At 52.4% G+C, this 11872-nt stretch overlaps 6 protein-coding genes across 6 annotated transcripts; 4 read left to right on the forward strand and 2 right to left on the reverse strand.

The window, feature by feature from the left end:
• Positions 1 to 22: 22 nt before the first annotated feature.
• Positions 23 to 442, forward strand: BKA58DRAFT_445294 (uncharacterized protein; the record flags this gene model as incomplete). The annotated part of the gene is made up of 1 exon (XM_046174130.1): positions 23 to 442. A coding segment is annotated over one exon (420 nt), but the record flags the coding sequence as incomplete, so codon positions are not given.
• A 493-nt stretch (positions 443 to 935) lies between these two features.
• Positions 936 to 3115, reverse strand: BKA58DRAFT_455507 (gamma-glutamyltranspeptidase 1 precursor; the record flags this gene model as incomplete). The annotated part of the gene is made up of 4 exons (XM_046174554.1): positions 936 to 2729; positions 2772 to 2818; positions 2877 to 2991; positions 3047 to 3115. The coding sequence occupies 4 exons, from the start codon at positions 3113 to 3115 to the stop codon at positions 1314 to 1316; spliced, it is 1647 nt and encodes a 548-aa protein (XP_046019715.1). The 3' UTR covers positions 936 to 1313.
• A 965-nt stretch (positions 3116 to 4080) lies between these two features.
• BKA58DRAFT_445296 (DNA mismatch repair protein MSH3) lies at positions 4081 to 7188 on the forward strand (the record flags this gene model as incomplete). The annotated part of the gene is made up of 3 exons (XM_046174131.1): positions 4081 to 4732; positions 4804 to 4959; positions 5012 to 7188. 3 exons carry the CDS (start codon positions 4081 to 4083, stop codon positions 7186 to 7188), a joined length of 2985 nt encoding a protein of 994 aa, XP_046019716.1.
• A 585-nt stretch (positions 7189 to 7773) lies between these two features.
• Positions 7774 to 8306, reverse strand: BKA58DRAFT_139052 (uncharacterized protein). The gene is made up of 2 exons (XM_046164541.1): positions 8059 to 8306; positions 7774 to 7980 (listed from the first exon to the last, which is right to left on the reverse strand). Exons 1-2 carry the CDS (start codon positions 8252 to 8254, stop codon positions 7814 to 7816), a joined length of 363 nt encoding a protein of 120 aa, XP_046019717.1. The 5' UTR covers positions 8255 to 8306; the 3' UTR covers positions 7774 to 7813.
• Positions 8307 to 8625: 319 nt separating this feature from the next.
• On the forward strand, positions 8626 to 10207 carry BKA58DRAFT_395621 (CobW domain-containing protein). Its single transcript, XM_046171310.1, has 2 exons — positions 8626 to 8819; positions 8957 to 10207. Exons 1-2 carry the CDS (start codon positions 8771 to 8773, stop codon positions 9985 to 9987), a joined length of 1080 nt encoding a protein of 359 aa, XP_046019718.1. The 5' UTR covers positions 8626 to 8770; the 3' UTR covers positions 9988 to 10207.
• Positions 10208 to 10289: 82 nt separating this feature from the next.
• BKA58DRAFT_445299 (uncharacterized protein) lies at positions 10290 to 11027 on the forward strand (the record flags this gene model as incomplete). Its single annotated transcript, XM_046174132.1, has 3 exons — positions 10290 to 10322; positions 10386 to 10703; positions 10743 to 11027. The coding sequence occupies 3 exons, from the start codon at positions 10290 to 10292 to the stop codon at positions 11025 to 11027; spliced, it is 636 nt and encodes a 211-aa protein (XP_046019719.1).
• Between the last annotated feature and the right edge of the window lie 845 nt (positions 11028 to 11872).

Raw genomic sequence — 11872 nt, forward strand, 5'->3', positions numbered from 1 at the left:
CTATATCGGTGGCATACTAGCTGCTGAGCAGGCACGCATACTCTGGCAATGCAAGGGCAGCGTCGACGCGGCCCGCCAAGTGTTCAAGGACAAACATGAGCGATTCCTGGACTCGCGCGAGTTCTGGGTCAAATATCTTGAATTCGAGATCGCACAACCCTCACCTGATCAGGAAGAGGGCCATTCCCGCATAAAGGCAGTGCACGAGCTGATGCGCACTAAAGGACGCTTCTCCACAGACGTCTCAAAGGAACTCTCCCACTACTACATGACTTATTTGCTGGATCGTGGTGGCAAGGACGCAGCCGAGGAGTACATGCAGCTGGATAAGGATGTCAATGGGTATGTATCATCTGCTAAGAGCGACCCCTCCCAACTCCCACCTCAGAAGAAACGCAAAGGACAGCCTCACAACGCAGCAAACAAACGCCAGCGCAAATAGTTGTGCGTTAGGTCTGCCCAGCACAGCAAAACTACGCTGCGCGCTGCTGGTCGAACCATGACTCTCTAGTGTCCCATCATACCCCTTCTTGAACTTTTTAGTATTTACCATTTCCTGCACCTGCACGATCACTAGAAAACGTAATACACCACGATTCTCGTCCTCTCATTATGCTTGCTGACATTGCGTGTTCAATACAGTGCGAAACAGATCGAAGACGCCGCCACTGCTCCTCCTGTGCCTCAAAAGCCTGGTCACCGAAGCCGCTTCTAGGAGTGCGATAGTAACTTGGTATGCGCCTTTTCGATGCCCTTTCTCATTGCTTGACTGACAGTACTGCCCAGACGAGGTGTGACCATCCCCATCTACCCGAGCTTTTCATATTCGAATACTGCGCCCCAAGTAATGTCTGGTCAGCTATCCATGAGTCGCGTCGAGGCAAAAAGTCTTGATGCGATTCCGATATCCGAACCAACCGCCTTCTGATGAGCAGGTTCCAAGCCATGGGTAGACCCGTACAATCTGTCTCATCTCATAGGTAAACCATCCTGTCCTTTTCCTTCTAATTCTGCTGTTTGCACTGTAAAATTCCTGGCGTTATTTCTTCGTTCCATGCGACATCGATGTCATGAGAGGACGTGCCCGCAAGAGACCTTGTCTTAGCTTGGGTAACGTCAGGTCGATAGCCGGTCGTGTCGAGCTGTTGTATATGTACAAAAGATTACAAAAGATATAGTAAAGACCATCATCAGATTATGCACAGTGAACGTCCATGTAGATAGAGGGGTTTCATGAGTACTTGAGGTTCTTCATGACGCATAAGGTATAGGTACCGTCCAGCCATAACACCGCAGCCACTCCCAGAGCCTGTCTAAACGACAAACCCACCACTGTTCTTCTGCCTCGGTTCACCCGCCGCCTCAAAAGTGCCATTCGTCAAGCGCCTCAAGCCCTGCGCGGTACTCGATCCCGGCGCAACCCACGTAACATTACTGCCCAACCCCTTCAAGAAAGCCGTAGTCCCATTATCAAACCCATACTCAAAGCTGACCTGCGCCGGCACCAACTGATCATGAATCCTCGGTTCGGCCAGCGCCTCCGCCGTCGTCATCTCCCCATCGAGGATATGAAGCAGATTCTGGATCGTAGCCGTGATGATGCGACTGCCTCCCGCCGCGCCAATAGCCACGTAGAAAGCACTTGCAATGGACGAGGAGTTGAGGTGCTCGACGATGACGGGCGAGATGGAGGATAGAGGGCGTTTACCGGGTCGGATGAAGTTGGCAGGCGAGGGAATATATCCGAACGCGTTCGTTGTGTTTGGAATACTGAAATCGTTCATTTCGTTGTTCATAATGACACCGGTTTCAGGGACGACGAGCTTGCTTCCAAAGAGCAGGTTCACCGTTGTCGTCAGTGTAACAGCCATGCCACTCTTGTCCGCCGTAACGATATGGCTCGTTCCGGGCGTCTCGAGGGATTCCAGACCAGCGGGGTCGTAGTACGACACGTCGAACGTCTTGGTGTCGGAGATCTTGGACCGAATTTCTTTGGCCGTGGCCTCGGATAGCATTTGCTCTTGGTACGTGTCTATGCCGGAGAGGAAGAGGGGGTCGCCTAGTTCGGCGCGCATGCCGTAGGCGAATCGCATGCTTTCGTCTAGGCGGTGTGTGGTTAGGTTGATGTTTTCTGGGTGGCCGACGCAGGAGTAGCCTTCCATGATTTTGAGCGTGGCTAGGGCGACTTCGCCGCCTGAGGGCGCGCTGCAGGCTGTGAGCTTGTAATCCCGGTAGGTTATCGTGGAGGGCTTGCGGATGGCGACCGTGTAGTTGGAGAGATCAGAGAGCGTCATCGTTCCGTTGGCGGCCTGAAGTGCGCGGATTGTGGCTTCTGCTATGGGGCCGTTGTAGAATGCGTCGGGACCGTTCTGGGCAATGGTCTCGAGCGTGTCGGCGTAGCGCTTCCGCGTGATGGTCTCGTTGAGCTGGAGGAGACGTCCTTTGGGCGCGAAATCGAGAGCAAACTCGAGGTCGTCGACTAGGAAGTTGGATGAGGAGGTAGCGGAGGCCATGTATTTGACAAGATCTTCGTTGACTCTCCAGCCATTTCTGGCGACCTTGACAGCTGGGGTGAGGACAGTGGCCCATGGTAGGACTCCGTAATTCTCGTGAAGATGTTGAAGTCCACGGAGTTCACCAGGGATACCGGATGCTAGACCGCCGTTGATACTGGCGTCTTCGTTGTTCTTGTACATATCTTCAAATGCAGCTGCTGGGGGCTGTTTCGGCTGAAGTCAAATGAATTCATATGTACCGTTTGGAGCACGGACAAGCATGAATCCTCCTCCGCCGATTCCTGTAGTTAGTAACATACGGCCTCAACAAACGTGTTTGGAAGATACTCACCTGAATTGGTACATGCCGACCACACCTACACATGCCACCAGTGCCGACCATGGCATCCGCAGCATTACCACCCAGCTTCAGCAACTCAATACCGATATGACTGCAGATATCACTTTCCGAAGCAACAGCACCCAACTGGCCCTCCTCCAGTATGGGCGGCGCAGGGTAACCCGAGGGCCAATGATTCCCCGCTCTTGACCGGAGTACCCAAGACACTCTGCAGCGTCAATAGGCCGGTGAAGCACTTGACAAGCGAACCGCGTGCCATATTCGCAGCAGCACAGTATTGACGAAAGTGTGAAGGAAGAACAAGCTCACCAAGCCAACGACGGCGCGAACCATGGGCTCATCGTGCAGGTTATATACTAGCCGAAGTCGGCTTGGTGGATCCCGCGTTTTGCGCCTTGCGCCTCCCTTACCTGGTGATAGCCACGGCAATAACTGGTAACAGTACGCGGCTGTGACGGATTAGGAAGCTGCAACGCACGGGGCTGGGATTGCGTGCGAAGCTGGTCGCAATGCCACCATTGCGGGCCGAGTGTGGACATGTTCAGGTAATCATATACTTGTGGTTCTGCGTAGTTTGGCCTATCGAGTACTCGAGATAACGAAGCCGGGCCGTTGTTGGTCGGAGATAGGCGGGGGTGATAACGCTGGTCGCGTGCTGGCGAGTTTGTATGAGCAAAGAGAAATGCTGGGGACGGATGCATCCTCTTATGTCTGGCTGTAAGCTCAAAATAGTACGGTTCAAGTAGTCATCACGCTTCGTTGATAGCATGTCCAGGTGTCGTCCTGTCAAGCTTCAGGGCTGAATCCACAGGCACACCTAGGCGTTCCAGCTGCAACTCAACCATGATTGGAGAAGTAGCTGGCATTGGACTTTCAATCGAAGACGTTGACTTTAGAAGCCAAGCTTTGGTACTGAGGTTCCTAGATGATGTAGCAGCCAAGCATGCGGACGAAGCCCAGAAAACGTGACACCGTGATGTAATCTGAAGCGGTTCGCGTCGCCTGCCTCACGCGTCTCTAGCTTCTCCACACGTACACCCGCCATCGTCACAACCCCACGAATCACCCAATGCGCCAAAAAGTACTCAAATCGTCGTCGCAGCCCCAAGTCGTCGCAAAAGGGCACCCAGCAGACCATCTCCAGTTTCTTCGCCAAGAAACCGTCGCAAACGCCTAAACCCGCAACCAAACCCGCTCCTAAGGCACCTTCTCCGCCCGCAGCCAATGACACACACCAAGAAGAAGACGACGACGACGACGAAGATGACCCTTCCAGTCTCGCAGTCAATTCCTGTCCGCAAGCGCGCCATAGACGAAGATGATGGAGCTCACGATTCCGGTCGCTCGTCCCCTTCAAAGCGCGTCAGATTCGAAAAAAGGCGACTCGCCCCGACAAACGCCTGCACTAAAGCCCGCGAGAACCCGCCGATAGGACGTCCAAGTTTCTATTCTCTTCGTCACCCGCTCCACGGAGGGAAGAGAAACCCTGAAGAAGACGACGACGAGGATGCCGCAGCTTCGCAGAAGCAGAAGGAGAGACTACATGAGAAGTTTGTCAAGAAGCTGGGTCGACCAGATAGCTTTGCTGAACTGAGGAGGCGCAACAAGATCATATCCGAGGACAACCCCAATGCCAATGGCGAAGAAGGCGACGGCGACGAAGAGGATGAGGATGAGCCTCCCCAGAAGCCTGCCAAGGGAAGAAGGGCGCTGCGACAAGAAGGCAAACAAGCTGACGCCGATGGAGATACAATACTTGGACATCAAGCGGAAAGCATCTGGATACCGTCATCGTCATGGAGGTTGGTTACAGTACAGTTCTTTGGCGAGGATGCAAGAACGGCTTCGAAAGAGCTGGGCATCGTCTGCATACCAGGTAAGAACTCCAGGATGAACTTGATGTGATACAAGCTAACTTGGGATAACCACTATTTCAGGAAAGTTCAGATACGACGAGCACCCTTCCGAGCCCACCTCGACCGATTCGCGTCCGCCAACTTCCCCACGCATCGACTGGCAAGTCCCACGTCAAGCGTCTCGTACAAGCAAACCACAAGGTCGGAGTCGTCAGGCAGCTAGAGACAGCCGCGCTTAAAGCGGCTGGTACCAATAGGAATGCTCCCTTCGTACGAAAGCTCACCAATCTACACCAAAGGCACATATGTGGACGATGTTGAGGGCTTGGAGGCGCCTACCGAGGGCTCAGGCGCAAGCGTACAGTCGACCGGATATCTGCTTTGTATCACCGAGAGCAATGCAAAAGGCTGGGGTACTGACGAGAAAGTACAAGTCGGGTTGGTGGCTGTCCAGCCTGCGACTGGCGATATCATTTACGATGATTTCGAAGATGGATTCATGCGTAGCGAGATCGAGACACGCTTGCTTCATATCGCGCCAGCAGAGTTCCTCGTAGTTGGCGACATGTCCAAGGCTACAGACAAGCTGATACAACATCTATCAGCCAGTAAGACCAACGTCTTCGGAGACAGATCGCGGGTGGAGAGGGTTGAAAAGCCGAAAACAATGGCTGCACAGGCCTACAGTCACATCTCAAATTTCTACGCGGGCAAGATGAAGTCCAGCCAGGAAGCAGACTCGGAAAAGCAAGGCGCTGTTCTGGACAAGGTACATCAGTTGTCGGAGCATGTAACCATCTGCCTCTCAGCGATGATCACATATCTCAGTGAGTACGGTCTGGAACACGTCTTTGATCTCACAAAGTACTTTCAGCCTTTCAGTGCCAGGTCTTACATGTTGCTGAACGGAAACACACTCTCTAGTTTGGAGATCTACCAGAATCAAACGGACTACACCTCGAAGGGCAGCTTGTTCTGGACCATGAACAGAACAAAGACCCGCTTTGGGCAACGGTTGCTGAGAAAGTGGGTTGGCCGACCGCTGATAGATAAGGAGAGATTAGAAGAGCGCATAGCAGCGGTGGAAGAGCTCAAGGAGGGCGAGAACACCATCCCTGTCGACAAGCTCAAGTTCGTGCTCGGAAAGATCAGGACCGATCTCGAAAAGGTGCTCATCCGCATATACTACAAGAAGTGCACAAGGCCGGAATTGTTGGCAGCTTTGCAAAGTCTGCAGGAGATTTCGAGCCAATACTTGTCGGCGAAGACACCCGAACAAAGTGGCTTCTCCTCGTCACTACTGAGCGAAGCCGTTTCGAATGTTCCGAAGATATACGATGATTTGAACAGCTTTCTGGAGAGGATCAATGCCAAAGCCGCAAAAGACGACGACAAGTACTCGTTCTTCCGCGAAGAACATGAGGCGGAAGACATTAACGATCTGAAATTGAGCATTGCCTCTGTGGAAGACGACCTCAATACTCACCGAAAGGACGCAGCTGCCAAGCTGGGGAAGAGCAAAGTAGACTTCGTCACTGTAGCTGGCATCGAGTACTTGATTGAGGTCAAGAGGAAGGCACCCGAAGAGAAGAAAGTGCCAGCTTCGTGGCAGCAGATCTCAGCTACGAAGACTACACTACGTTTCCATACGCCAGAGGTTAAGCGCATGCTACAAGAGCGAGATCAGTACAAGGAGTCGCTAGCGGCAGCATGCGACAAAGCCTACATAGCTTTGTTAGAGGAGATATCATCCAAGTACCAACAATTGCGAGACTGTGTAGCTTCTCTAGCCACGCTCGACGCCCTCCTCTCCCTGGCTACCTTGGCAAGCCAGCCAGGTTACGTCAAGCCGACCTTCACAGACGACATCGGGCTCAACATCGCTGGTGGTCGGCATCCCATGGTCGAGCAAATACTCCTCGAAAACTATGTACCCAACGACCTCTCCCTCTCACACGATTCCACCCGTGCTCTCCTCATCACAGGCCCCAACATGGGCGGGAAATCCTCCTATGTGCGGTCTGCAGCTCTAATCGCCATCATGGGCCAAATAGGCTCCTACGTCCCCGCGAACGAAGCACGACTTGGCATGCTAGACGCGGTCTTCACTCGCATGGGCGCATTCGACAACATGCTCAAAGGTGAATCGACCTTTATGGTTGAGCTCAACGAAACCTCGGACATACTCAAATCTGCAACGCCCCGTTCTCTCATCATTCTCGATGAGCTGGGTCGCGGCACGTCAACCTTTGACGGTGTCGCCATCGCAGAAGCAGTACTCGACTATGTTATCCGGGACCTGCAGTCGCTCACGCTCTTCATCACGCACTACCAGCATCTGGCCAAACTGTCGAGCCGCTTCTCCAACGGTGAGCTCAAGAACGTTCATATGCGCTTTGAAGAGCAGAATGGCGGGAAAGAAGTCGTGTCTTGTACGAAGCTACCGAAGGTATTAGTCACCGATCTTACGGCCTGAACGTTGCGCGGTTGGCAAGGGTACCTGAGAAGGTCATTGATGTGGCCGAGGTGAAGAGTGCGGAATTGGAGGAGAGTATGGGGGCTTGTAAACTGGGGAATTTGTAAGTCGTACCCAAAGTGTAGGATGGTGAGTGCCAGCGCTCGCTTACCCATTGGTTCTTTTCCTTGTGGGGCGAGAGGAGTGCTAACACGAAGCAGGTCGCGCATGGTGAAGGGATGTTGACTGATGGATCGGAAGCAAGTCTTGATAGACTTGTTGAGGGTATTGAGCAGCTGTAAGATATGGATGTGTTGTATTGTATAGAGATGCGATGGACCAGCGTTCATGGGAACAGGTGGAAGCAACACGTGTCTTGCGACCACACATGTATGAGCACATATCAGCAAGGCCTCGCAAAACTATCTGCTTCGGTCTTCACAGGGTGTATAAGTCGTACACACGAATCACATCGCCTCGGAGACGATTGCAATAAACATCAGGTTCTTGCTTGTGGTGTATTGTCATTGTTTCATTTCATGACTATCATAACCTTATCATTGTGATTGTAGTCGATGGCCAGCGGATCTCCTGTCCTCCCGGCTCATGGTATATCCACCATCACGCCTTGTCCCAGCTCAACAGCTTAACCGAGACGAGTCTCCTTGTCCTTGATGGGGATATCGGAGCCAGTTGTAGACTTGTACTGGCCTCGGATGAAGTCGCTGATCTGTTCGTCCTTGGCTTGCTCGACGGCGGACTCGTTGTCCTGAGCACCCTGGCCCATGAACTTCTCTTGGACGAAGTCGACACCTATCATAAACAGTCAGCATATGTTAGGCAGTCATAGCAGGGCACTATAGACGTGAGTGGGGGCAGTGGACGACATACCCTTGTCGAGGTAGTCCTCGTTCTTCTCGCTCTCCTTGCCGCCGCCAGCAGCGGAGTTGAGCTTGTCACCGATGCCACCGAGGAAGCCACCGGAGCCGGAGGACTTCTGCTCAGAGCCCTGGCCTTGGACGACTTGCTCGTTGACGGATTGGCCTTGGTTGTTACCGCCGCCGGCGAGCTTGTTGACGAAATCCATGATGTTTGTTTGTTGTAATTGAAGGTAGGTTCAGTAAGTAAAGAGTCACAGTCAGAGGGTGAAAGTAGTCGTGTGAGGTTGTGATGAGTGGTAGGCTGAGTGCACTGGAGGAGAGAGAGCTATTTAACCAGCTGATTGCATGGCAGGGATGGTTGATCTTGGAAACGGGAGCACCGATGGGTCAATGGGGTCAATCAAGATCTAGTCCTTGATGACAGCAGCCTTGGTATTGGAGCTAAGTGTGTTTGATAGGTGCGTGTCGCAGCCTGGAAGGAGGCTACGGGCGACGTACCTGATGCGATGCTGGTCTTGGTCGACACTGCCCGCCCAATGCGCGCCGACGTCATCAGACACCCCGCCATCGCGGAACCTGAAACTAGTCCCTTCGCGAGGCCAAGCTCCGCCATCGCGACTTGCACGTGCGAGGAACCTTGCGACTGTAACCTTGGAAGGTCGTTTTGCTTCTTTGAGGGGTTTCAGTCGGATCGACGCGTCTGTGCTGTTGTCGTCATCGCCATGATACCTATTACCATCATCACGGGCTTCTTGGGCTCGGGTAAAACCAGTATGTAGTAATTTTCAGCCGCTTTCTTTTCAGCACCTAGTAGCACGATACCAGCACATCGCATTACGCGTGCAGAAGGTGTCGAGAACGTGTAAATCAAATCGAAAATGGTCAAAGTCGTGCTAACAACTTCGCAGCACTCATCCTGAACCTGATTCCCCAACTACCCAAAACGTACAAGCTCGCGCTCCTAAAGAACGAATATGGCGATATCAAAGTCGACACAGCGCTCGCCTCCTCGGCTGCCATATCCGGTGTACAAGAACTGCTCAATGGGTGCATATGTTGCAACCTCGTCGGGCAGCTCTCTGACGCCCTCGAAACGCTTGCCAACGACGTAAACCCTGACCGCATAGTCATCGAGACCTCAGGCTCCGCGTTCCCCGCAACCCTCGCCATGGAAGTAAACCGACTGAGCAGGGAGACGGGGAAATACGTTCTAGATGGAGTCATGAGTGTGATTGACGTGGAGAATTGGAAGGGCTACGAGGACACAAGCTACACGGCGAAAATGCAGGCACGATACACCGATCTCATTGTTCTCAACAAGCACGAGCTTGTCAGCGAGAGACGGTTGGAAGATGTGGAAGACGCAGTGCTAGCGCTGGAGGTGGAGCCACAAATACCCAGGACGAAGAGCAGGAAAGGGTGGGTGGATAAGGACATCGTGTTCGGACTGGACGCGAGGCTGGCAGGTGTCACGGAAGAGAACGGAAGCAAACATGCGCATGAACATGACCATGATCATTCCAGCGAAGTCGAGGTCCTCACAGTCACACTGAAAAGCCAGGATGGAAATAGTAGTGTCGACACTGCGAAACTCGCCAAACTCCTCGAGGACCCTACAAAAGACGAGGTATACCGGATAAAAGGCATCTTGTACTCTTCAATGCCACCGAAATCATCAGATGCTGATGCCGATGCGCATCAGAAAGTACCGGAAGGTCGGGCAAGATATATTCTGAATTGGTCGTTCGGCCGCTGGACGTTTACGCCCGTTCCGCTACCAGCTGGCGAGAGCTCCAGCGAAGAAGAGCCGGTTCTGAGGTTGACGGTAATTACGGCGAGGTATGAGTCGACTAAGTGGAAGAAGCAGATTGAGTCGTGTGGGCTCATTGCGTTGGAGGGTGGTGCGGAGGGTTCGTTGACGGTTGAGAAGATAGCGTAGGCGGGGGCATGCATGTTTGGTATACCCAGCTCGACACTTAGATAAAACGGATAGAATAGACTACACTATCACAAAGCCGTTCCTGCGTACTCGGGGTTTAGCCGTTGTTCCTAGTCGATGCAGGCGCGATTGGTGAATAGCGTGGTGGGGCGCTGATGTCCAACGTCGACCCCGTGTCCACGCACAAGTAGGCCGGCTCTAATCAGATTAGTATGTTGAGTCTTCTATATCATGGCTTGCTGTGCGATCTTATCGTTGCTGGTCCCAAAGATAGCGCTTGGAAGGTGCCTAGGGGTATCGCCATGCTCTACTCTCAGAAGATGTCGAAGGACTTGGTAAGCACAAACAACCCAGCTGGGTGCTTCGATATAGTGGTCTGGTACTAACTTTTCTCGAAGAGCCCGCCAATGACACAGACGATCAAAATGCTCAACCACCCACCTCATGCAATCGATTGCTGTGTCACGCACATCAAGCATGTTGGCGACTACCGCGTCGTCAAGCTGATTGATCAACAGCAGCTATATCATGCGACTACACCGCCTTCCACCAAGCCTCCCATCCCAAAAGGCATTACGGCTTCGCATATTCATGTCGATATGCTCATCATAGCTATCGAATGGGAGATGGAGAACATCAGGCACTATGCACACATCGAACTGACCAACAGTCTGGGCAAGCCATCCTCACCTACCTTTGACGAGTTTGAGAAGTTGGTACTGGAGACGGGCATGTTCACTGCCAAGTATTGAAAGGCCCCTATGTGTGATGATACTGCCGTCAACAACGCCCTTACTGCTCTTGGTGCCTACGCCGCCCTTCATAACGAGACGTGGTTCAAGACCCGTCGCATCGCGTACAGTGAGCTTCTTCCCAAGGCGCCGTACCTCTCCAAATACCGCGACTTGGCTATGGCTAATCTCCCGGAATTCATCCAAGCTCATCACCTCGCCGGCAAGAAAGCCAAGCTTGCTGACACTGGACGCGGATTTGAAGACGTCAAGATGCGCTCGTCGATGCTTATGCAAACAGAGGAGTAGGCACATGACTCCAAGGTGCTAAATGGGACTTCTACGTTTGTGTCGTTCTAACGTGACAGGCCACTGCAATCGTTCATCTGCTTGCCGCGGGGCCTTGTTTAGTTCAAGGTGTTTGGGATACAATGGCAATTTGGGTGCTGATCTTTGCAATCATGATACCCGGAAGGACAGCGTCCATTTATACGATACACAATGAAACCAATTCAAAGTCATGAAACTGGGCCTTTCTGATTCCTAGCCGTGTTCGGAGGGGTTAGCAATATCCCAGTGTTAGGTTGCCGATTACGGTCACGGCTTGTGAAAGCATCGGTGCCAGCCTACGGATGTTTGCCATACACGAGGTACTTAGCATGATGGTATTGAAGGGTACAAAAGATGACGTATCCCTCTAATATATCAGCGAGATCTCCTTTGTGAACTTGTTTCTAAAAGAGACCCTCCCGGCTTCAGCGTTAATGATACATGTGCCTGCTGATAGACGGTGGTAGTCGGCAGAATACCCAAAGGGATGATGGTCAAGTAGACAATGTGCAACAACATTTGTAAAGCCATCGCTTTATTTCGTTATTTTAGTGAATCACGTCCAATACATTATGCGACGATACGAATGTAAGATAAGACATATAGCATTATATATACAGTCGTTACATGCACAGTCGATAGACCTTTTCAAGCTCCAAGGGTACTACCTGAGCTTCCAAATTCCACGCCCAATGATTAAGACGATACTGCTACTTTTGATGGTGTCGGTACTGATCTACAACATACCGAGAGCGAGTCCAAGAGCACCAATACCCATAGCGGCGCCAGCAGTCTTCATAGCAGCAGGGTTGCTGGTCTCGGCG

This window comes from Alternaria rosae, assembly GCF_020736505.1.
Source record: "Alternaria rosae strain MPI-PUGE-AT-0040 chromosome Unknown BKA58scaffold_33, whole genome shotgun sequence".
Classification (NCBI taxonomy): domain Eukaryota; kingdom Fungi; phylum Ascomycota; class Dothideomycetes; order Pleosporales; family Pleosporaceae; genus Alternaria; species Alternaria rosae.

Bases quoted from the DNA above. Each gene is read 5' to 3' on its own strand.
- BKA58DRAFT_139052 (XM_046164541.1), bottom strand. From the start codon at position 8,254: ATGGATTTCGTCAACAAGCTCGCCGGCGGCGGTAACAACCAAGGCCAA. The intron at 7,981-8,058 runs GTATGTCGTCCA...TGTTTATGATAG, and splicing joins CGAGGACTACCTCGACAAGG to GTGTCGACTTCGTCCAAGAG.
- BKA58DRAFT_395621 (XM_046171310.1), top strand. From the start codon at position 8,771: ATGATACCTATTACCATCATCACGGGCTTCTTGGGCTCGGGTAAAACC. The intron at 8,820-8,956 runs GTATGTAGTAAT...ACAACTTCGCAG, and splicing joins CTTGGGCTCGGGTAAAACCA to CACTCATCCTGAACCTGATT.